At 45.0% G+C, this 25000-nt stretch overlaps 1 protein-coding gene across 1 annotated transcript in view; it reads right to left on the reverse strand.

Annotated features, from left to right (window-relative positions):
- The window catches only part of nrg3b (neuregulin 3b), a 156876-nt gene that overhangs the window by 28044 nt on the left and 103832 nt on the right, over positions 1 to 25000 (reverse strand). The window contains exon 3 of the mRNA XM_030775172.1: positions 4613 to 4686. Within this exon, the coding sequence (XP_030631032.1) occupies positions 4613 to 4686 (74 nt within the window). The remainder of the gene's footprint in view (positions 1 to 4612; positions 4687 to 25000) is intronic.

Raw genomic sequence — 25000 nt, forward strand, 5'->3', positions numbered from 1 at the left:
AAGTGAATAAAGATGCAGAGGGTGTCAGACAAACAGGACATGAAGAAAACAGACAGTGGCCTCAGTGGGCTGGAATTAAAAACAAGGTTGAAAAGAGACAGGCCAAGGAGAATGAGAGTGTGTAATCTGACATAATGTGTTTCCTCTATGAGCACGATGGCACAGCTCACTGTATCTGTTTGTCTTACAGTGCCGCTAATCAGAGACTTTCATCTGGATTAACTCGTTCATCTCCATCAACTAAAACAGAACTAAAAAACAGAGCTAAGGAAGAGAAAGAAAAGAACAGCAAAGGATTTCACCCCCGTCCGTTACTCTAGTCACCACTCTATCTCACTGTGATGGTGTAGGAGGGGTCAGCAATGATGTAGGAGGAGCCACTGATGATGTAGGAGGAGCTAGTAAGGATGTGGAGGAGGCAATGATGGTGTAGGAGGAGCGAGCGATATTCGGGGAGAGGCCAATAATTGTACAGGAGATGCTAGTAATGCTGTGGGCAATGATGGTGTGGGAGGGGCCAGTGAAAAATGGGTGGGGTCAGTTATGATGTGGGAGGGGTCAGTCGTATTATGGGAGGGGGCAGTATTGATGTGGGAGGGATCAGTGATATCATAGGAGGAGCAACAATGATATGGGGGGGGGCAGTGATATTGTGGGATGGGGCAGTAATAACATGGGAGGGGTCAGTGATATTCTGTTAGGGGGCAGTACTGGTGTGGGAGGGGCCAGTGATATTGTGGGAGGGGGGTCTGTCTCTCACTCTGTTGAGCAGAACGCTGCTGATGCACTAATTGACAAAACTGTGTGTGTGTGAGAAGACAGGGCTGGAACTGAGGTGGATGATGTCACTCTCTCAGAACTGATAGTGAGTTAGCCTCTGACTGACATGTTTGGTTTCCAATTCACTCTCTGTTGAAGATCTCTGACAGAGACACGATTCATACTCCAGCACCACTAAAAGACTCTCCTCAGACTCTCCCTCACCTTTCTCTCTCTCTCTTCTCCCAAATACTTCTCTTTCATTCAGGCTGTAATAGCTTTTGGAAACTCCCGCCAGTGAAAGAGATGTTTTTATGTTTTTGATTGTGCTGTTTTGTGGGGATTATAAAAGTGTGCGGGTTTGGTTCCAGGGGATTGACCATCTTAAATGGACTCCAATAAAAGCCCAGCCAAAGCCCAGTATATGTCCTCATGGTTCTCTATTACCAATGACAGATGGGAACCGGGGAACTTGTCCTCATGAAGTCCACTACCAAGTGCTTGGTTTAATCAGCGAGAGCTTCTTCACCACACTCATCAGTGCTAGCTGAACTCTGCATCGACTTATCTAATGACTTTATCATTGATCCTAAATTAGCAAGGCAGCAAGGCGCCCCTGAATGCTGTCCTTATGACAGAATGCAGCCGTGTGGAGGATAAATAGAGAACTGACTTTCTGTTGATCACATCACGGCATCCAGGCTGTCTGAGCTCACAGATCTGTGTGTCTATAACGTTGCTATTCTTTAAAGAACCTGCCCTTCTAAAGCTGAGACTATTTACACACCTGCATTGTCTGGAACAACTACAGCTTTCACTCAGAGGTTCCAGCAATTCCTAACGCCGACTGTCCCAGTTTCCAAATTTTACACTGTGACATCTCCATTCTTCTGAGACTGACTGCAGTGTGGTGTGTGTCTGTGTGTGCGGTGTGCGAATGTATGTGTGTGTATGTGTGTACAGTGTAAGTGTGTGGGTGTGGGCGTGCATGTGCAGTGTGTGGGATGTGTGTACAGTGTAAGTGTGTGGGGTGTGTGCATGTGTAGTGTGTAGGTGTGTGTGTGTGGGTGTGTGGGTGTGTGTGTGTGTGCGTGTGCGTGCGTGTGTGTGCGCATGTGTAGTGTGTGTGTGTGTGTGCATGTGTGTGCGTGTGTGCATGTGTAGTGTGTGTGTGTGTGCATATGTAGTTGTATTTGACAGAATATATCAGATCTGAATCTATCCTTGTTACTTGTTATGGAAGTCCTTATGAAGAGGGTATGTATGACTAAGCCAGCTGAGAGAAATGGTGACCCAGCGTCTCTTATCCAGCCAGGATCTACCCAGCTCTGTCTTCATCCCATCTCTGCTTCCTTTCATTCACAGAGAAACACCCAAACCCCTGTTTCAAACCCCTAACCCTAACACCCTAACACCCAAACCCCTGTTCCAAACCCCTAACCCCCGTTTAATACCACACCCCTGTTTCAAACCCCTAACCCTAACACCCTAACACCCAAACCCCTGTTCCAAACCCCTAACCCCCGTTTAATACCACACCCCTGTTTCAAACCCCTAACCCTAACACCCTAACACCCACACCCCTGTTTCAAACCCCTAACCCTAACACCCGTTTAATACCAAACCCCTGTTTCAAACCCCTAACCCTAACACCCAAACCCCTGTTTCAAACCCCTAACCCTAACACCCTAACACCCAAACCCCTGTTTCAAACCCCTAACCCTAACACCCGTTTAATACCACACCCCTGTTTCAAACCCCTAACCCTAACACCCTAACACCCAAACCCCTGTTTCAAACCCCTAACCCTAACACCCAAACCCCTGTTTCAAACCCCTAACACCCTAACACCCTAACACCCAAACCCCTGTTTCAAACCCCTAACCATAACACCCAAACCCCTGTTTCAAACCCCTAACCCTAACACCCTAACACCCAAACCCCTGTTTCAAACCCCTAACCCTAACACCCAAACCCCTGTTTCAAACCCCTAACCCTAACACCCTAACACCCAAACCCCTAACACCCTAACACCCTAACCCCTGTTTCAAACCCCTAACCCTAACACCCTAACACCCAAACCCCTGTTTCAAATCCCTAACCCTAACACCCAAACCCCTGTTTCAAACCCCTAACACCCTAACACCCTAACCCCTGTTTCAAACCCCTAACACCCTAACACCCTAACCCCTGTTTCAAACCCCTAACCCTAACACCCAAACCCCTGTTTCAGCGTTTAATACCACCACGGCCAGCCCCATCTCTCTCTCTCTGCGCTCCGTTTGTCCACAGCCTTTAATGACAGTTTGTCTGTCAGTCGCTGAAAAGCTAATTAGCCTAGCGCGGCAGGAAGTCAAACAGACTACCATACAATGGGATTTCATCCTAAAGCTGAACTAATCTGAATTAATCTCACACATTTCATGCTAAGAGCGCTCTCTCTGTATATTTGATATCATTGCAGTAAACACAGTTCAGTGTCTGGAGCCAAAACAAATACACGCAGAGAGGCAGTAAAGTTTCTGGGTTCTGACTCGTTTGATGATATTTTACAGGCTTAATTGTTACGACAGATGAGTCATTGTTGATTAATGTAGTTATTATCCTGCTGCCCAGGCTCAGAGCAGCTTTCTCTCTCTGCACTCCGCAGTTCTCATTTTAGCTCACGACCATCACAGTCTTGCATTGATTTTGCTGGAGAGGAACTCTATGTTAGCCTCCGTGAGCTGAGCACGTGGACTTTCCATCAGCCTGAATCTTTCTCCTTCCTCTACACGCTAATTAAGTTTTGGTTTCCAACATTTCTGTAGTCACGGCAACACACGCAGCTCATTCACATCCCATTGTGACTGGGCATGTACTGCACAGGGATATAATATGAAATAATAATAAAGGAGAGAACCATCTCCTGTGCTGCTGGCACAGACCGGTGACGTAGAACAGACGTAGAACAGAGAGTGACGTAGTTTTAGAGAGAACCTCTGTTCACCACATTAACGCTCTGATGGAGTCACGCACGGCACGAGGGGGGTTTTCACCATTTCGCCTGACGTCACTTCCCCTTTCCCGCCTGTAGTCAGACAGATGGAGTCACGTGCGGTGTGTTGGGAAGTTAAGTAGTCGTACTTTTACATGGAACCGTAATATGGGGGACAGAAAGCTGTTTATAGCACCCATCACAGTGCGCAAATATATGAATATGTTAATTAGCCTGGGCTCTGTGAATATCTTAATTATTTTGGGTCCTGTGAATATGATAATTCGTTTGGGTCCTGTGACATGCTTTGGGAGGGGGTTCCTCTGGACCCCAGCGTGTGACTGATTCACACCCAGGACCCACATTATGAATGCTGACAGGTAAACACTGGCCTTTAAAACCAAGCATTAGCATATAGAAAAAAAAACGTGTTGATTAAAAGCAAAGTCAGATTCTGCTGAAAGCAGGGAGCTGTTCCCCGCCGCAGGTTTAGCACAAACACACCGAGGTAATTAGCCACTTCAGCCAGTCTGACTTTACGACAACTGGACAGGAATGAGTTTTCTTCTCAGGAGACAGACACAGAGAGAGAGAGAGAGAGAGAGAGCACACCTGAAGGTGGATGAAAAGGAGGGCTAAAAATATTAAAAAAGTAAACTTTCTTTTCTTTTTGTTCCCAGCTGAGGGGAGTTTTAAAGAGATATCTGTACTGTATCTTGATGTGGCCAGAGGGCAGTACCTGACTCAATAACTTTCTGTTTTCCTTGACCAGAGTAATATGTGTGTGTGTCTCTCCTGGGTAAAACCAAACAAATAGTTTTCTCATATTTTCTTCTCTCACTCTCAAAGATAAAGGCAGCAGAAGGGGATACCAACTTGGGTCAGATAAGATGGAGTCGGTCTTGGGAACAAACTGGTCACAGCGCAGTCCTTTGTAGCCCTCCTTACACCTGCAACAGAAGATTACAAATGTGTCATATCTCTGAGTGAGAAAAAGCATGTGTGTGTGTGTGTGTGTGTGTGTGTGTGTGTGTGCGTGCGTGCAAAAATTCATCACACATTATTACATCACATCCACACGACAATATATCTTCATCATCACCATGCTCTTCCTCACCACACACACTCATGATAAACTGGAGGTCTCCCAGTGCTGCTCCTCTCCTCCGAACGGGGAGAAAAGCAGAAGAGTGAAGACAGAGAGAGGAGAAAAGGAGAAGAGTGAAGACAGAGAGAGGAGAAAAGCAGAAGAGTGAAGACAAAGAGAGGAGAAAAGGAGAAGAGTGAAGACAGAGAGAGGAGAAAAGGAGAAGAGTGAAGACAGAGAGAGGAGAAAAGGAGAAGAGTGAAGACAGAGAAAGGAGAAAAGTAGAAGAGTGAAGACAAAGAGAGGAGAAAAGGAGAAGAGTGAAGACAGAGAGAGGACACAGATGGAGTACTGGGCGTGTTTTGGCGGGAACTCGCGGTGACTGCACTTACACAGATAACACTGTTTTGACATTAATGTCACATCCCAGAGAGGTGGGCGGGGCGGCGGGAGGGGAGCAGCAGAGGGATGGGAGGGGGGGGGGGCGTTGACTGGGCACGCTCACGGACACGGACGACAGGGACAGAGACACTACTGAATCACTGCAGCAAAAAACCTCTAAGAATTCACAGAGCACACCAGAGTGAAGAACATCCCGCATCTTCTAATCTTCTCCCTCTCTCTCTGTCTCCCTCTCCTTTTTCTCACTTTTCTGCTTTCTCATCCTCTCTCTCTCTATCTCTCTGTCTCGCTCGCACGCTCTCTCTCTCTCTCTCTCTCTCTCTCTATCTCTCTTTCACTCTCTATCTCTCTTTCACTCTCTCTCACTCTGTCTCTCTCTCCTTTTTCTCACTTTTCTGCTTTCTCATCCTCTCTCTCTCTATCTCTCTCTCTCTATCTCTCTCTCTCGCTCTCTCTCTTTCACTCTCTCTCTCTCTATCTTTCTGTCTCGCTCTCTCTCGCTCTCTCTCTGTTTCTATCTGTTGCATTTGTTTGTTTGGCTTCATAGCTGTTGTCACTGTGTGAGTACACATGTAAACAACAATAATGGAAAGGTAGTGTTTGAGGAAGACAGACCTGCTCCTGTAATCATACCTCAGCGCTGCATAAAGCTAACTCATGCTCCTGACACACCAAATCACAAAACCACAAAACAAGAAGATTCACCAACAACAAGAGAAAAAAAAGACACACTTTAAATGAGCAGGATGTGTTGGAAGTCGCTCCATTTCATCTGCTCCCCTTTCTCCTCAGTCACACACTGCTCCTCTCTGACACACTCCCCATACTCTCTCCTCTGGCCTCAGAATAGCATGACTACTGAATGAATGAATGAATGAATGAGTGCATTCTGTGGCAGAGGAAAAAAAAACATTAGACTGTAATTTAAACGTAATTACTGTCACGGAGGTTAGGGGAAGAAGGCCGGGGGGGGCGTTAGAAAGGAAGATGGGGGAGGGAGAGCTGGAGGCCTCAGGCAGTCTGTGCTGTCTGAAAACTGGCCATCATGTCAACACTGAGTCACATACAGCTGAAAGGACAAAGCCTTGTCAGGGCAATCTGTTCACCTGTCTCTCTCTCTTTTCTGTCTGTTCACCTGTCTCTCTCTCTCTTTTCTGTCTGTTCACCTGCCTCTCTCTCTCTTTTCTGTCTGTTCACCTGTCTCTCTCTCTCTTTTCTGTCTGTTCACCTGTCTCTCTCTCTTTTCTGTCTGTTCACTTGTCTCTCTCTCTCTTTTCTGTCTGTCCACCTGTCTCTCTCCCTTCTCTGTCTGTTCACCTGTCTCTCTCTTTTCTGGCTGTTTGCTTCACTCTCTCTCTCTTTTCTGGCTGTTTTCAGTCACATTCCCCTGTACATCCATCAGGACAAAGAAAGAAAAGATTTTTGCTTTTGATAATGAGAGAGAAGGATGAGGGTAATGTTTGTGTGTGTGTGTGTGTGTGTGTGTATTTGTGTGATGGAGAGAGTAAACATGGTTATAAATGTATAAACGTGTGTTTGTGATAATGAATGTATATGGTGCTATGGCTCATTAATTGTACACCCTGTTGGTTAATCTGTTCTTTGAGTGTGGATATAAGTCATCTGTCTATTCTGAGAGTGTGGATATAAGTCATCTGTCTATTCTGAGAGTGTGGATATAAGTCATCTGTCTATTCTGAGAGTGTGGATATAAGTCATCTGTCTATTCTGAGAGTGTGGATATAAGTCATCTGTCTATTCTGAGAGTGTGGATATAAGTCATCTGTCTATTCTGAGAGTGTGGATATAAGTCATCTGTCTATTCTGAGAGTGTGGATATAAGTCATCTGTCTATTCTGAGAGTGTGGATATAAGTCATCTGTCTATTCTGAGAGTGTGGATATAAGTCATCTGTCTATTCTGAGAGTGTGGATATAAGTCATCTGTCTATTCTGAGAGTGTGGATATAAGTCATCTGTCTATTCTGAGAGTGTGGATATAAGTCATCTGTCTATTCTGAGAGTGTGGATATAAGTCATCTGTCTATTCTGAGAGTGTGGATATAAGTCATCTGTCTATTCTGAGAGTGTGGATATAAGTCATCTGTCTATTCTGAGAGTGTGGATATAAGTCATCTGTCTATTCTGAGAGTGTGGATATAAGTCATCTGTCTATTCTGAGAGTGTGGATATAAGTCATCTGTCTATTCTGAGAGTGTGGATATAAGTTGTCTGTCTATTCTGAGAGTGTGGATATAAGTTGTCTGTCTGTTCTGTGTGTGGATATAAGTTGTTTGTCTGAAGGAGACAGGGGCAGTAAGCACGACTTTGGCTTTAATTAACACCCTGCTCATTAATTAACACCAAGAAAAAAATGGATGTGACTGTTTATGGGAAGGGGAGGGAGAGGTGGAATCTGCAGGTATTCTCCTACACAAATACACACACACACACACACACACACACACACACACACACGCACACGCACACACAGACTCACACAGACTCACACAGAGACACACACACACACAGACTCACGTAGACACACACACACACACACACACACACACACAGACTCACGTAAACACACACACACACACACACACACACACACAGACTCACACAGAGACACACACACACAGACTCACGTAGACACACACAGACTCACACACACAGACCAGACCCAATCACTCCACGTCACTGTCTCTCTTCTCTATAAATTGTGTGCTTCCCTGCAACTTCCATTATGAGAATGCACCAGGCCCTTGACAACTGCTCTTTCTCTTAAACACACACACACACACACACACACACACACACACACACACACACACACACACACAAACACACAAACACACACACACACACACAGAGCGAGTCTCTGACATGTCCATTCATGGTTATTGATGGTTGTAGGACAGAGAGTAGCTCGAGTCAGGAGCAGTCTCTCTCAGACGACTGTCTCAAAAATGCTGCTGCTTCAGAAAAGTCTGTCTCCTTATCGCGGATCCAATACATATTCATATCTGTCTGTGCAGCCCTGCTGAGGAAGGCCAGGGGGAAGAACTTGCCGGAAAAAGGAAGGTTTGTTTAGCGAGTGACTGACATTGATTGATGTCCTCTGCAGCATGTGGGCTGTGTTTATTCCTACACATCGTGAACCACCATTTTCAGATTTGAGCCAATAAACAAAGAGCAGCTTCAGGGAGGAGGAGACATTAAAAGAGGAGGACACGTTCAGAGAGGAGAAGGAGACATTAAAAGAGGAGGACACGTTCAGAGAGGAGGAGACATTAAAAGAGGAGGACACGTTCAGAGAGGAGGAGACATTAAAAGAGGAGGACACGTTCAGAGAGGAGGAGGAGACATTAAAAGAGGAGGACACGTTCAGAGAGGAGGAGGAGACGCTCTGCGTCTCCATCACACTCTAATTGAAAACGCGGATTTCTCCTCCCCTCTCTCTCTAATATAATCTGTCCAGTGTCCAGGACTGTGTGCTGATAGACGACCGGGAAAAGAGGGCTTTTTTTCTGCTACCCAAGTGACATTAATAAAATCATTCACAGTTTCACTGTCCACTAGGGATGTGCATCTCCATCACTGAGGCCGATGCGATACACATCTCGATGCATTGCCAACGATCTGATACATTAAGGATACATATGAAGCAACCACTAATGCGATACGATACGATTCACTCCTATTGCAATGCAGTGAGATTTGACACCATTTGATTCAACACAATGTGATTCAGTGTGATATGATGCAATGCAGAAGAATATCATGCTATGTAGTTGTAATGGTAGCGAAAGAGTAGTGTGTGTGTGCGCGTGCGCGCGCGCGTGTGTGTGTGAGTGTGAGTGTGTGTGTGTGTGTGTGTGTGTGTGGAGGGGAGGGAGTTGATACGATGCAATGCAGAAGAATATCATGCTATGTAGTTGGTGTGTGTGTGTGTGTGTGTGCGTGCGCGCGCATGTGTGTGTGTGTGTGCGTGCGTGTGTGTGTGTGTGTATGTGTGTGTGTATGTGTGTGTGTGTGTGGAGGGGAGGGAGTTGATACGATGCAATGCAGAAGAATATCACGCTATGTAGTTGGTGTGTGTATGTGTGAGTGCGTGAGTGCGTGAGTGCGTGTGTGTGTGTGTGTGTATGTGTGTGTGTGTGTGTGTGTTTGTGTGGAGGGGAGGGAGTTGATACGATGCAATGCAGAAGAATGTCATGCTATGTAGTTGGTATGTGTGTGTGTGTGAGTGCGTGAGTGTGTGTGTGTGTGTGTGAGTGTGTGTGTGCGTGTATGTGTGTGAGTGTGTGTGTGTGTGTGTGTGTGTGTATGTGTGTGTATGTGTGTGTGTGTATGTGTGTGTGTATGTGTGTGTGTGTGTGTGTGTGTGTGTGTGTGGAGGGGAGGGGAGGGAGTTGATATGATGCGATGCAGAAGAATATCATGCTATGTAGTTTAACTTTAGCGAGTGAGTAGAGGGCTGTGCAGTAAGTACACCTCACTCCCCCGACACCTAGCGTCCACCCCATGCTAGCGTCCATGTTTTAGCCTCCTCGCCTGTCTCCCATCCCGGTCCGAGTCCAGCGCGGGCCTGTGCTTGTAGCGACACAACGCAGAGGTAACAGAATTCAGTATGGTTCAGATAGTTTGATTTTATTTCTTTGGTCCTTCTTAAACAGACAGCAAGTCTTAAATTCACTGAAAAATGTCATTTTTACTTCACACATGTGTGTCCCTAGTACTGCAATCCTGCATTCCCAGTCAGAGCATGACGCTGCTTCGGGTGAGTACGTAAGTTAGTCATGTTACCTGTGCACTTTATAGCGGCACGGCATATTTTGCTAATTGCATGCTTCTAGTCAAAATTGTCCGTCTCACTTGGAAAATCCAAAGTGTCGCCAAACATTTGATATGTAGCAATTGGGTGGAATGTGTATAGCTCTCCCTCCTCCATGATAATCTGTGACTCGCCCGGACACGCCTCCGACTCGCGTGAGACTTGGCCACTGACAGCCGTGGACATGAGAAACGAGAAACACTTAGAGCGGAGGAATCAATCTAAATATAAAATTACTGGTCACATTTGTAAAAAATAAAGGCACAGGGTCTCTACTATTAATTATACATAAATCAGATTTTGCCCATGCAAAGATGTTAGAAATGATGCATCCAAAACTGTATCCGGTGCACACTTTTTAACTGGGGCAATTGCGTCGTGAACTTTTTTGCTGATGCACCGATGCGAATGGGTGAATCTTACCGTCCCTGCTGTCCACACTGTCGGCACTGTTAATGACATTAACATTAACACCGTTTATGTTGTAAGTAGAATTGAAAAATAAGTGGTTTTGGTGAAATACAGAAATCTAGAAGTCTAAGTGCTTGAAAAACTGTGTGACTGTCTGAAACTGTGTGACTGTTTGAATGAAAAAGGGTGAGAATCCCTCTCTTTGGAGCACTCAGGGAAAAATAAACTTCTCCAGATAGAAGTTTAAAGTTTAAATACACTTCCTCCTTACGACCCCTTGGGTTGTCAGCCTCAGACCTTTCACTGGCTTCTCATAAGCAGAGACGTCCTGCTCCAGGATAAAGCTTAATGAGGAAACAGATCAGAGTCGTTTGCAATGTGACACACAATAAAAAACTCCAACAGTTTCCTTTTGTCAGACTTCTGATGTGTGTGTAGGTATGTGTGTGTGTGTGTGTGTGGTGTGCGCGCGCGCGTGTGTGTGCGTGTGTGTTTGTGTGTGTGTGGAGGGGAGGGAGTTGAGGAGGCACAGGGAATGATGTGAGAGAGGAGTAGAGGTGCTGCTCCTTTCCACTGACTCAGACACAGGTGCTGTTTGGAGCAGAGGAGATAAGGAGAAAATTCACACGTCTGTAAATAAACCCGGGGGGGGCAGACAAGCTACGCGGCAATGTTTTGTTTGAGAGAGAAAACAAAAGCCCCAGGTATGTTTTTGTACTCAGTGTTAATATGACAATAGACGTGTCATTTGCTCCTTTCAACATAAAAACACACTGCATTCAGAAATGCATGGCCACGCCCACACTGACACGCCTACATGCCCTTCAATCAAAATTACGCCTCTCAACACAACTCCCTTCCCCAAATGCACCTTAATCAGCTCAGATGATCCAAAAAAATAAAAAAAGATTACACTTACCAAGCGTTGTCAGAACAACATAACACTACTTTAAATAGCAGCATTTTATGACAGAAAACCGCTCAGCTACGTGGTCATGTGGACGTCAAGCTCCCTCACTGGCAGCCTGAGCATCAACACACAGGGCTCACAGAAGCCAAACGCATTTCTCACTGACTCAAATCAATAAAACAATGAAGAAAACTTCAAGATGAAAATGAAGTGAAACGGGACGGGATTTGAATGGACTGTGTGTGTACTTCACTATTTTAAATCATGGTTTTCACTGGTGTCTGTGAGGTTTTTCATATGCGAGAAAGTACACAGACAACTTTTGTTTGATAAGCAAGAAAGTTTACTGAGTTTACCCCGGTCAAAACGGCATGCATATATATATAACCGTATCTTAATTCATGGGCTATCCTTCAGTGTGTCACTGTGCATGATGGCAGACAGCCATAGTACATGTCACTGACATAAACACTCTATAGTGCTGTACACACTGTAAACACTCTATAGTGTTGTACACACTGTAAACACCACAATGTCTGTGGAGTGTGACATGTCCATAATAACCCTCAACTGACGATTCGTCTGTACCTAACACAATTCATCTGTACCTCACACAATTCGTCTGTACCTCACACAATTCATCTGTACCTCACACAATTCGTCTGTACCTAACACAATTCGTTTGTACCTCACACAATTCGTCTGTACCTCACACAATTCGTCTGTACCTAACACAATTCGTCTGTACCTCACACAATTCGTCTGTACCTTACACAATTCGTCTGTAACTCATACAGTTTGTCTGTACCTCATACAGTTCGTCTGTAACTCATACAGTTTGTCTGTAACTCATGTGGTTTGTCTGTACCTCACACAGTTCATCTGTACCTCATACAGTTTGTCTGTAACTCATACAGTTTGTCTGTACCTCACACAGTTCGTCTGTAACTCATGTGGTTTGTCTGTACCTCATACAGTTTGTCTGTAACTCATGTGGTTTATCTGTACCTCACACAGTTCGTCTGTAACTCATGTGGTTTGTCTGTACCTCATACAGTTCGTCTGTAACTCATGTGGTTTGTCTGTACCTCATACAGTTCGTCTGTAACTCATGTGGTTTGTCTGTACCTCATACAGTTCGTCTGTAACTCATGTGGTTTGTCTGTAACTCATGTGGTTTGTCTGTACCTCACCCAGCTTTTCATCACGCCTACTCTAAGGATATTTTCCCACAGCCTGGTAGATCTAATACATTATTAATGATGATGAATCTTTTAACAACTCATTCCCAAATGTATTACAGGTTTTTTTTACTTTAAATGTCAAATGGTTTAAAGAAATACTTTGTTCTTGTGAGCAGCAGGTCTTCCATACGGTGTGTAATCTGGAGTGTTCACTGTTCTGATTTCTGTTAACAGGAGGTAGAACCAAGCAGCATCTTTTACCACGGTTCTTTCAAACAGGACAGAAAGTTGATTTTTTCGCTCACTGAACCCTGGAAAGCCACGGACCGATGTACCTACTGGATTTCAGAACGTGAGGAACCAAAGACAGTGGAACATACTGTCTTTGTGAAAGCGAGAAAGGGAGAGCAGAGCTTTGATGATGTTGTTACCTGAGGGCGAGGCTTTGTAATGGATGCATAACGTGAAAAAGGCTGAACTTCCGCTTTAAGAGCAATTTTTCCAGCGGCTTCTCTCCAAAATGGATTCTCATCAGTAATTAGAGATAAGGCCTGAAGAATAGCCTGTTGGATATTATATTTAACTGCTTCCTTAACATGAAAGAACAGGAATCAACCACATCTTGATAACCACAGTCATATATGGGTTACACACACACACACACACACACACACACACTTGGGGCCGTGTGGCGGGGAAGATGCAGTGCTTGTGGTAAGATCAGTGAGGATGTGCTAATGCAATGAAGGCTGTTTAAAAGCTTCTTTAATAAAAGCCTCTTTAACAGTTCTCACACGGCCCCTCTGCTTCGGTTGGAATATCTCTAATTCCTTTAAGTCTTCACTTATCTGGATATCATTTCAGCTCCTGGCCTCTCTCCCCCTGCCCCCGAGGAAACTCTCACGTCTCTTTTAATCCGGTAGACAAACTACTCATAAGGTTTAACTGAATTGGTTTAATGTTTTAGCGATGGGAGCGGGGTTTGATGTCACTCCAGGAGAGACAGATCACCATGGAAACCTGTGATATGGCAGCATAGTGTATGTCAGAGGCCACCCTCCTGATGTCACTGCAGCGCGTGTGTGTGTGTACCTGTGTGTGTGTGTGTGTGTGTGTGTGTGTGCGTGTGTATATGTGTGTGTGTGTGTGTGCGTGTGTGTGTGTGTGTGTGTGTGTGTGTGCGTGTGTGTGTGTGTGCGTGTGTGTGTGTGTGTGTGTGTGAATGTGTGTGTGCGTGTGTGTGTGCGTGTGTGTGTGCGTGTGTGTGTGCGTGTGTGCATGTGTGTGTGTGCGTGTTTGTTTGTGGGTTAGGCTTACGGTCAGAGAGAGATAGAGCAGCCTTATAACCTGATTACAGTCAGAGGTGGAGAAACAGTCAGATTTGATTGGAGATATTGTAGGAAAGATGTAACGTCATTTAAAAAGAAATCAAAAATAAAATGATCAGATTGACCATAATCAGTTCCCATTAACACAAAGCCCAGAGTTGATTCTCTCTCTGTGAGATCTTCACATGCAGGTGAATCTCTGCCCTTTCCTCTTCTCTACAGTGACTTCCCTCCACTCTGTAAGTGTAGTTTTGGGTATAGGGTAGTGTAGGGTAGAGTGTAGTTTAGGGTATAGGGTAGTGTAGTGTAGAGTGTAGTTTAGGGTATAGGGTAGTGTAGGGTAGAGTGTAGTTTAGGGTATAGGGTAGTGTAGTGTAGAGTGTAGTTTAGGGTATAGGGTAGTGTAGTGTAGAGTGTAGTTTAGGGTATAGGGTAGTGTAGGGTAGAGTGTAGTTTAGGGTATAGGGTAGTGTAGTGTAGAGTGTAGTTTTGGGTATAGTGTAGAGTGTAGTTTAGGGTATAGGTTAGTGTAGGGTAGAGTGTAGTTTAGGGTATAGGGTAGTGTAGTGTAGAGTGTAGTTTTGGGTATAGGGTAGAGTGTAGTTTAGGGTATAGGGTAGTATAGTGTAGAGTGTAGTTTTGGGTATAGGGTAGTGTAGTGTAGAGTGTAGTTTAGGGTATAGGGTAGTGTAGTATAGAGTGTAGTTTTGGGTATAGGGTAGTGTAGCGTAGAGTGTAGTTTAGGGTATAGGGTAGTGTAGTGTAGAGTGTAGTTTAGGGTATAGGGTAGTGTAGTGTAGAGTGTAGTTTAGGGAATAGGGTAGTGTAGTGTAGAGTGTAGTTTTGGGTATAGGGTAGTGTAGTATAGAGTGTAGTTTTGGGTATAGTGTAGAGTGTAGTTTAGGGTATAGGTTAGTGTAGGGTAGAGTGTAGTTTAGGGTATAGGGTAGTGTAGTATAGAGTGTAGTTTTGGGTATAGGGTAGTGTAGTATAGAGTGTAGTTTAGGGTATAGGGTAGTGTAGTGTGGAGTGTAGTTTAGGGTATAGGGTAGTGTAGGGTAGAATGTAGTTTAGGGTATAGGGTAGTGTAGTGTAGAGTGTAGTTTTGGGTATAGGGTAGTGTAGGATAGAGTGTAGTTTTGGGTATAGGGTAGTGTAGTATAGAGTGTAGTTTTGGGTATAGGGTAGTGTAGGGTAGAGTGTAGTTTAGGGTATAGGGTAGTGTAGTGTAGAGTGTAGTTTAGGGTATAGGGTAGTGTAGTGTGAAGTGTAGTTTTGGGTATAGGGTAGTGTAGTGTAGAGTGTAGTTTAGGGTATAGGGTAGTGTAGGGTAGAATGTAGTTTAGGGTATAGGGTAGTGTAGTGTAGAGTGTAGTTTAGGGTATAGGGTAGTGTAGGGTAGAGTGTAGTTTTGGGTATAGGGTAGTATAGTGTAGAGTGTAGTTTTGGGTATAGGGTAGTGTAGTGTAGAGTGTAGTTTAGGGTATAGGGTAGTGTAGTGTAGAGTGTAGTTTAGGGTATAGGGTAGTGTAGTATAGAGTGTAGTTTTGGGTATAGGGTAGTGTAGTATAGAGTGTAGTTTTGGGTATAGGGTAGTGTAGTGTAGAGTGTAGTTTAGGGTATAGGGTAGTGTAGTGTAGAGTGTAGTTTAGGGTATAGGGTAGTGTAGTGTCGAGTGTAGTTTTGGGTATAGGGTAGTGTAGGGTAGAGTGTAGTTTAGGGTATAGGGTAGTGTAGTGTAGAGTGTAGTCTAGGGTATAGGGTAGTGTAGGGTAGAGTGTAGTTTTGGGTATAGGGTAGTGTAGGGTAGAGTGTAGTTTAGGGTATAGGGTAGTGTAGTATAGAGTGTAGTTTTGGGTATAGGGTAGTGTAGTATAGAGTGTAGTTTTGGGTATAGGGTAGTGTAGTGTAGAGTGTAGTTTAGGGTATAGGGTAGTGTAGTGTAGAGTGTAGTTTAGGGTATAGGGTAGTGTAGTGTCGAGTGTAGTTTTGGGTATAGGGTAGTGTAGGGTAGAGTGTAGTTTAGGGTATAGGGTAGTGTAGTGTAGAGTGTAGTCTAGGGTATAGGGTAGTGTAGGGTAGAGTGTAGTTTTGGGTATAGGGTAGTGTAGGGTAGAGTGTAGTTTAGGGTATAGGGTAGTGTAGTGTAGAGTGTAGTTTAGGGTATAGGGTAGTGTAGGGTAGAGTGTAGTTTTGGGTATAGGGTAGTGTAGTGTGGAGTGTAGTTTAGGGTATAGGGTAGTGTAGTGTAGAGTGTAGTTTAGGGTATAGGGTAGTGTAGTGTAGAGTGTAGTTTAGGGTACAGGGTAGTGTAGGGTAGAGTGTAGTTTAGGGTATAGGGTAGTGTAGTGTAGAGTGTAGTTTAGGGTATAGGGTAGTGTAGTATAGAGTGTAGTTTTGGGTATAGGGTAGTGTAGTGTAGAGTGTAGTTTAGGGTATAGGATAGTGTAGTATAGAGTGTAGTTTTGGGTATAGGGTAGTGTAGGGTAGAGTGTAGTTTTGGGTATAGGGTAGTGTAGTGTAGAGTGTAGTTTTGGGTATAGGGTAGTGTAGTGTAGAGTGTAGTTTAGGGTATAGGGTAATGTAGTGTAGAGTGTAGTTTTGGGTATAGGGTAGTGTAGGGTAGAGTGTAGTTTAGGGTATAGGGTAGTGTAGTGTAGAGTGTAGTTTAGGGTATAGGGTAGTGTAGTGTAGAGTGTAGTTTAGGGTATAGGGTAGTGTAGGGTAGAGTGTAGTTTTGGGTATAGGGTAGTGCAGTGTAGAGTGTAGTTTAGGGTATAGGGTAGAGTGTAGTTTAGGGTATAGGTTAGTGTAGGGTAGAGTGTAGTTTAGGGTATAGGGTAGTGTAGTATAGAGTGTAGTTTTGGGTATAGGGTAGTGTAGGATAGAGTGTAGTTTAGGGTATAGGGTAGTGCAGTGTAGAGTGTAGTTTAGGGTATAGGGTAGTGTAGTGTAGATTGTAGTTTAGGGTATAGGGTAGTGTAGTATAGAGTGTAGTTTAGGGTATAGGGTAGTGTAGGGTAGAGTGTAGTTTTGGGTATAGGGTAGTGTAGTGTAGAGTGTAGTTTAGGGTATAGGGTAGTGTAGGGTAGAGTGTAGTTTAGGGTATAGGGTAGTGTAGTGTAGAGTGTAGTTTAGGGTATAGGGTAGTGTAGTGTAGAGTGTAGTTTAGGGTATAGGGTAGTGTAGTGTAGAGTGTAGTTTAGGGTATAGGGTAGTGTAGGGTAGAATGTAGTTTAGGGTATAGGGTAGTGTAGTATAGAGTGTAGTTTTGGGTATAGGGTAGTGTAGTATAGAGTGTAGTTTAGGGTATAGGGTAGTGTAGTGTAGAGTGTAGTTTAGGGTATAGGGTAGTGTAGTGTAGAGTGTAGTTTAGGGTATAGGGTAGTATAGTGTAGAGTGTAGTTTTGGGTATAGGGTAGTGTAGTGTAGAGTGTAGTTTAGGGTATAGGGTAGTGTAGTGTAGAGTGTAGTTTAGGGTATAGGGTAGTGTAGTGTAGAGTGTAGTTTTGGGTATAGGGTAGTGTAGGGTAGAGTGTAGTTTAGGGTATAGGGTAGTGTAGTATAGAGTGTAGTTTTGGGTATAGGGTAGTGTAGTGTAGAGTGTAGTTTAGGGTATAGGGTAGTGTAGTGTAGAGTGTAGTTTTGGGTATAGGGTAGTGCAGTGTAGAGTGTAGTTTAGGGTATAGGGTAGTGTAGGGTAGAGTGTAGTTTAGGGTATAGGGTAGTGTAGGGTAGAGTGTAGTTTAGGGTATAGGGTAGTGTAGGGTAGAGTGTAGTTTTGGGTATAGGGTAGTGTAGTGTAGAGTGTAGTTTAGGGTATAGGGTAGTGTAGTGTAGAGTGTAGTTTAGGGTATAGGGTAGTGTAGTGTAGAGTGTAGTTTAGGGTATAGGGTAGTGTAGTGTAGAGTGTAGTTTAGGGTATAGGGTAGTGTAGTATAGAGTGTAGTTTTGGGTATAGGGTAGTGTAGGGTAGAGTGTAGTTTTGGGTATAGGGTAGTGTAGGGTAGAGTGTAGTTTAGGGTATAGGGTAGTGTAGTGTAGAGTGTAGTTTTGGGTATAGGGTAGTGTAGTGTAGAGTGTAGTTTAGGGTATAGGGTAGTGTAGTATAGAGTGTAGTTTTGGGTATAGGGTAGTGTAGGGTAGAGTGTAGTTTAGGGTATAGGGTAGTGTAGTGTGAAGTGTAGTTTAGGGTATAGGGTAGTATAGTGTAGAGTGTAGTTTTGGGTATAGGGTAGTATAGTGTAGAGTGTAGTTTTGGGTATAGGGTAGTGTAGTATAGAGTGTAGTTTTGGGTATAGGGTAGTGTAGTGTAGAGTGTAGTTTAGGGTATAGGGTAGTGTAGTATAGAGTGTAGTTTTGGGTATAGGGTAGTGTAGGGTAGAGTGTAGTTTAGGGTATAGGGTAGTATAGTGTAGAGTGTAGTTTTGGGTATAGGGTAGTATAGTGTAGAGTGTAGTTTAGGGTATAGGGTAGTGTAGTATAGAGTGTAGTTTAGGGTATAGGGTAGTGTAGGGTAGAGTGTAGTTTAGGGTATAGGGTAGTGTAGGGTAGAGTGTAGTTTAGGGTATAGGGTAGTGTAGTATAGAGTGTAGTTTTGGGTATAGGGTAGTGTAGTGTGAAGTGTAGTTTTGGGTATAGGGTAGTGTAGGGTAGAGTGTAGTTTAGGGTATAGGGTAGTATAGTGTAGAGTGTAGTTTTGGGTATAGGGTAGTGTAGGGTAGAGTGTAGTTTAGGGTATAGGGTAGTGTAGTGTAGAGTGTAGTTTTGGGTATAGGGTAGTATAGTGTAGAGTGTAGTTTTGGGTATAGGGTAGTGTAGGGTAGAGTGTAGTTTAGGGTATAGGGTAGTATAGTGTAGAGTGTAGTTTTGGGTATAGGGTAGTGTAGTGTAGAGTGTAGTTTAGGGTATAGGGTAGTGTAGTGTAGAGTGTAGTTTTGGGTATAGTGTAGAGTGTAGTTTTGGGTATAGTGTAGAGTGTAGTTTTGGGTATAGGGTAGTGTAGGGTAGAGTGTAGTTTAGGGTATAGGGTAGTGTAGTGTAGAGTGTAGTTTAGGGTATAGGATAGTATAGTGTATAGTGCAGCGTAGAGCAGTGGTTCTCAATCCTGCTCCTGGGGGACTCCTGCTCTGCATATTGTCCATCTACCCTTGCTCCAAACACACCTGATTAGTGTGATTAACATGCTCTTAATTAAATCAGGTGTGCTCAGCCAATCAAAAGTGCCACTGATGAGTTCAGTCCGGTAGGTAGAACAGGGAAAGATGGAAAATGTGCAGAGCAGGAGTCCCCAAGGAGCAGGATTGAGAAACACCGGTGTAGAGTGTAGTTTTGAGTGTAGTGTAGACCCTAGAGTAGACATCCACGGGTGGCTGTGAGAGAACTGGGGTGGAAATGCCTGTGAGAGGTTCTGTGAGGATGAGTTGATTACGGTGGCCCTGTGACATTTGTGAGAAGCAGAAGGGGAAGGTTAGCACCTGTATGACGTCTCCCGCGGGCGTTTACTGGACCCCTCTGAGTCAAATTTACTGTGACAGCAAAGGCGTTTGTGTGAATGCAGAACATATTCTGATGCGCAAAGACCCGGGGGCCGGGGGGGGGGGTGCTCAGAGGAGGTGGAGGAAGAGGAGGAGGAGGAGGGAGTCATGCGGGGGTGGGGTGTCTGACATGCCTGACACAGTGAGGCTTGTGATGTGCAGAAAATGCAGAGGAGAAGATGGAGAACATATCCATGGGCAAAGAGAGACGGATGTGGAGTTAAGTGGAGAATATTGTTGCTAAGGCAACATTTTTAATTCTTTTATTTCTCTACTCTCTCTTGGCCTGTACTATGAGCAGAGAAGAAATCAAGCTGAGATTTTTCACAGAATATGAGAGGTATACGCAAGAGAACATCGTATGGCCACACCTTCCTTTCTCCGCTTTTTTAAAATCTATCCCTTAAATCCATGTTTCTGGTGGGTTTAATTTAGCAGGAGCCTCAGCTGTCTGGTGGATAGTAGGCTGATGAAAGACACAGACAAATGACTCACATGTGCTTTCTCTGACATGCTTACGAAACTAAGAGAAACTGAAGATTAAAACACAAAACATTACAGAAGATCGGCTTCAGAATTCGAGACTTAAATGCAGTGGTGGTTTAGGGATGCTAACATACCTGCTGAACCAGTGAGAAATCGTTCTCTCAGGAAGGTCACATGACAGAGAGCGCATGCACTGCTGAGGCCCTGTGGATCTGGGCAGTCGTGACATTGGATGTCTCAGTCTGATCAAACGCTTCTCATGTCCCTCATCTTCTTTTTCATCTCCACTCAGCCGCCTAACAGAGTAGCTTATCTCTCTGTGTGACCTTCAGTGTAAACACCCTTGGCCCTGCTTGGCTTTTCAAAATTGTTTTGGGTTAAAAAAAGAGGGCAATGGCTTTTGTAAATGGTGTCTGAGATTGTGACATTTGCCAGAACAATGTTAATCCTGTCACAGTTACATTCACTAAGACTGAGCTCAAAACATCGCAAAATGCTAATGTCCTCTGAGGGGGAATAACACACACACACACTCATACACTCACACACACACACACACACCAACAAAAAAAAAAAACAGGTACAGAGTACAGATTGGACTGAGTGTTAGTCTTAAGTGGCATCAACCGTAGGTGAATTAAAATCTTTCTTAACTCCAATGAGTTGATCTTTCTCTCCTCCTCTCTCATTCTCTCTCTCTTTCTCTCTCTACCCCCCCCTCTCTCTCTGTTCTCTCTGTTCTCTATGTCCACCCTGGGAAACCTGTTTAATGCCCTACAGAGCTCTGAGGCCAGTGGACAAAACAAGACCCTGGGACAGATAAAAATACTTCATTCGACTCCAGTCATAACTGACCACAGACATCCCTTCACAGTAATGACCTGAGAGCAACAGAGCATCTGATGTTCTTCATGTCAGAAATACAGACATAATTAGCACAATGGCCCAAATGTCTTGAGAGAGAGAGTGAAAAGAGAAAGAGAGAGAGACTTTGACCAGTAAACAACACCTTGGATACAAATGAAAAAGACTACTGCTACAACATGTTAAAAGATACTGAGGTCCAATTTCCAAGCATTTAAGACAAAAATAGAGGAAGAAAAAGAAAAGGGAAGGAATAGAGAGAGAGAGAGAGAGATTCAGACTGAATGAGAGAGAGAGAGAGAGAGAGAGAGAGACATTCAGACTGAATGAGAGAGAGAGAGAGAGAGGGAGAGAGAGACAGACTGAATGAGAGAGAGGGAGAGAGAGAGAGAGACAGACTGAATGAGAGAGAGGGAGAGAGAGAGAGAGACAGACTGAATGAGAGAGAGAGGGAGAGAGAGAGACTGAGAGAGAGACAGACTGAATGAGAGAGAGAGGGAGAGATAGACTGAATGAGAGAGAGAGGGAGAGAGAGACAGACTGAATGAGAGAGAGAGGGAGAGAGAGAGATAGACTGAATGAGAGAGAGAGGGAGAGATAGACTGAATGAGAGAGAGAGGGAGAGAGAGAGACAGACTGAGTGAGAGAGAGAGGGAGAGAGAGACAGACTGAATGAGAGAGAGAGGGAGAGAGAGAGACTGAGTGAGAGAGAGAGAGAGAGAGAGACAGACTGAATGAGAGAGAGAGGGAGAGAGAGACAGACTGAATGAGAGAGAGAGGGAGAGAGAGAGACAGACTGAATGAGAGAGAGAGAGAGAGAGAGAGATTCAGACTGAATGAGAGAGAGAGAGAGAGAGAGAGAGAGAGAGAGACAGACTGAATGAGAGAGAGAGGGAGAGAGAGAGACTGAGTGAGAGAGAGAGAGAGAGAGAGAGACAGACTGAATGAGAGAGAGAGAGAGAGACAGACTGAATGAGAGAGAGAGGGAGAGAGAGACAGACTGAATGAGAGAAAGAGAGAGAGAGAGAGAGAGAGAGAGACAGACTGAATGAGAGAGAGAGGGAGAGAGAGACAGACTGAATGAGAGAGAGAGAGAGAGAGACAGACTGAATGAGAGAGAGGGAGAGAGAGACAGACTGAATGAGAGAGAGAGAGAGAGAGATGGGCTGTTGTGGTAAAAACGGAGAGAATTGAATTAGAATCTAATCAATAGCAATTCACATCTACCCTGTGTTTTACAAATAACCTTTAGACTGAAAATGCTGGAGATAAATGAATCAAAAACTATTGGTGTATTTACAGAAGGGCTCAGTAAATGCACAGACATCATAAATCTGTGACTGAGAAGAGAGAGAGTGTCTGTTTTCCCAAACACAGATCAGTCCTCATTAGCCCCCTATCTATAACTTTTTATAGTGACTCATTTCTCATTGTGTAAAACTGCGATACACTCTCCCAAACCGTGTGACAGCCTGTTTGTTTCACACAGCCAAAGGCCTTCTCTGTTCTTTTCTCTCTGTAAGCCTCGTTCTCTGTGTAAATTTGCCAAAACAGTGTCAGCTCAAGGGATTGCTAAAGGAGTGAGATAGCATCATTCATTTTTGTTTGTTTGTGTAATTGTGACTGTTTCGCACTGTTCAGTTATTATAGAAGACAGAGACTCTACTGGAGCAAAGGGCTTTTAAACAAAGGAAAATGATGAGTGACATGTTCAAAACAGAATATCATCTGACATGGGACAAGAGAAGGAGTCTTGTGTGGTATTCCTGACAGCAGTGTAACTCAGTCTCACCTTATGAATACACACACACACACACACACACGCACAAACATGCACAGGGCTACGGTTTAATTTGTTCTGATATCTTAAATGAAAGATCATCAGAGATGGAGTGTAGTCTGTAAGGAGAGAGTCTCATGCCCTGTTCTCTCTCTGGCCTGTCTGGGACTCGTCAGCCCACCTGCTCTGTCCTTTAACTACTTCTGTGAAGGCTCGTCTGAATCCCAGTCTCCGTTTCCATGGTTATTCCCAATGGGAGCTGACTGAGACATGTGGGCCTGTATCTGACAGCGCCACCAAAAAAAATCCAAAGAAGAAAAGGAATGGCGAATGCTATCATGAGAGGTGAGAGCATGTGGAATATGAGGGTATTGTCTGAGACCAAAAACCCTAACCTGATTAAAAACACACTTAATTACATTTTCCAAGCTTTATCTTGATCTGGCATAATAGGATAAAGTCAAGAGTTCAGAGCTTAACGTTAAATGTTTAATCAGGGAGAATGTGAAAACTGGCACAGGTGGAGAATTGGATTGATCGGGGTGCTTGTCTTCTCTGACAGGTTTAACATGTGTAGACAAAACAGGGTGTGAATCTGACTCACTGGTAGACCTGAGGTGTGTGTGTGTGTGTGTGTGTGTGTGTGTGTGTGTATCTGACACCCTGGTAGACCACAGGGGTGTGCGTCTGAGGTTCTAATGGCAGTCTGAATCCCTACACCACCCTACCCGTTCACTCTGATCTGAAAACATAACGGAACCAAGTGAAGAGAGCTCTGGGCCGGTAGCCGTAAACAGACACACAACTCAAACTCAGAACATCCTCACGCTGCTTCCGGAAAAGGCAGAAATGCATTTGACATGACATTCCAGAAGAAGGTGCAGTGAGCAAAACACGGACCTTTACGTTGCCTTTACCGACACGACGAAGGTTTTTGATATTGTGGATCAAATGATCTTGCCAAATAACGATAGAGCGTCACTGAAATGTTCTCGAGCAGTTGTGTGATGTCATGGGGGTTTGTGCCTGTCAGTGGGATGCAATCACCATCACTCCCAGTGAAACCAGGGGTTACACAGGATTGTCTACTGGCTCTGTTTATATTTAATCTGTTCCTGGGTGCAGTCACAGTCCTCTCCCATTAATCCCTCTCTCCTGGTGGTGGTATCCAACAACAGTTCTGCCATGACACCAGTCTGTCCAGTGACTGTAGGCTTTATCCTCTGTACCTTCACAGACCCCAGTTTGAGCATGGCTCTACCCTTCTGGACCACTCCTCCTTTGCCGTGGAAAAGCCAGGTAAATTTTAAATACAGAGCTGCATACAGGCTGCTCACTCTCCTCCATTCACCACGGGTGGCACCCCTCTCACGGCCGTTGGCCAGCTCTGCCGCCACCCGGGCAGCCTGACCCGGTCCTGCCTGACCCGGGCTGCCTGACCCGGTCCTGCCTGACCCGGTCCTGCCTGACCCGGGCTGCCTGACCCGGTCCTGCCTGACCCGGGCTGCCTGACCCGGTCCTGCCTGACCCGGTCCTGCCTGACCCGGTCCTGCCTGAAGAGGGCGTCCAGGACGGCATCAGTAAAACCTCACTGGCCTTTGGCTGACTGCACTCCAAGGTCCTCCGAAACAACTTAAAAAAATAACCGAAATTACTCCTCCGAAACAACTTAAAGACATAAAGGAGGTTAGCGGTTTGCCATTCTGTGTGTCTTTTCACACAGCCATTCAGTGCTGAGGCCTGGTCTCCACACCCTCACCCAACAGCACCTCCATAAACAGGCCTGGTCTCCACACCCTCACCCAACAGCACCACTATAAACAGGCCTGGTCTCCACACCCTCACCCAACAGCACCTCCATAAGCAGGCCTGGTCTCCACACCCTCACCCAACAGCACCACTATAAACAGGCCTGGTCTCCACACCCTCACCCAACAGCACCTCCATAAACAGGCCTGGTCTCCACACCCTCACCCAACAGCACCTCCATAAACAGGCCTGGTCTCCACACCCTCACCCAACAGCACCTCCATAAACAGGCCTGGTCTCCACACCCTCACCCAACAGCACCTCCATAAACAGGCCTGGTCTCCACACCCTCACCCAACAGCACCTCCATAAACAGGCCTGGTCTCCACACCCTCACCCAACAGCACCAGCATAAACAGGCCTGGTCTCCACACCCTCACCCAACAGCACCTCCATAAACAGGCCTGGTCTCCACACCCTCACCCAACAGCACCAGCATAAACAGGCCTGGTCTCCACACCCTCACCCAACAGCACCAGCATAAACAGGCCTGGTCTCCACACCCTCACCCAACAGCACCTCCATAAGCAGGCCTGGTCTCCACACCCTCACCCAACAGCACCAGCATAAACAGGCCTGGTCTCCACACCCTCACCCAACAGCACCAGCATAAACAGGCCTGGTCTCCAC

Source organism: Chanos chanos, chromosome 5, assembly GCF_902362185.1.
Source record: "Chanos chanos chromosome 5, fChaCha1.1, whole genome shotgun sequence".
NCBI lineage: Eukaryota > Metazoa > Chordata > Actinopteri > Gonorynchiformes > Chanidae > Chanos > Chanos chanos.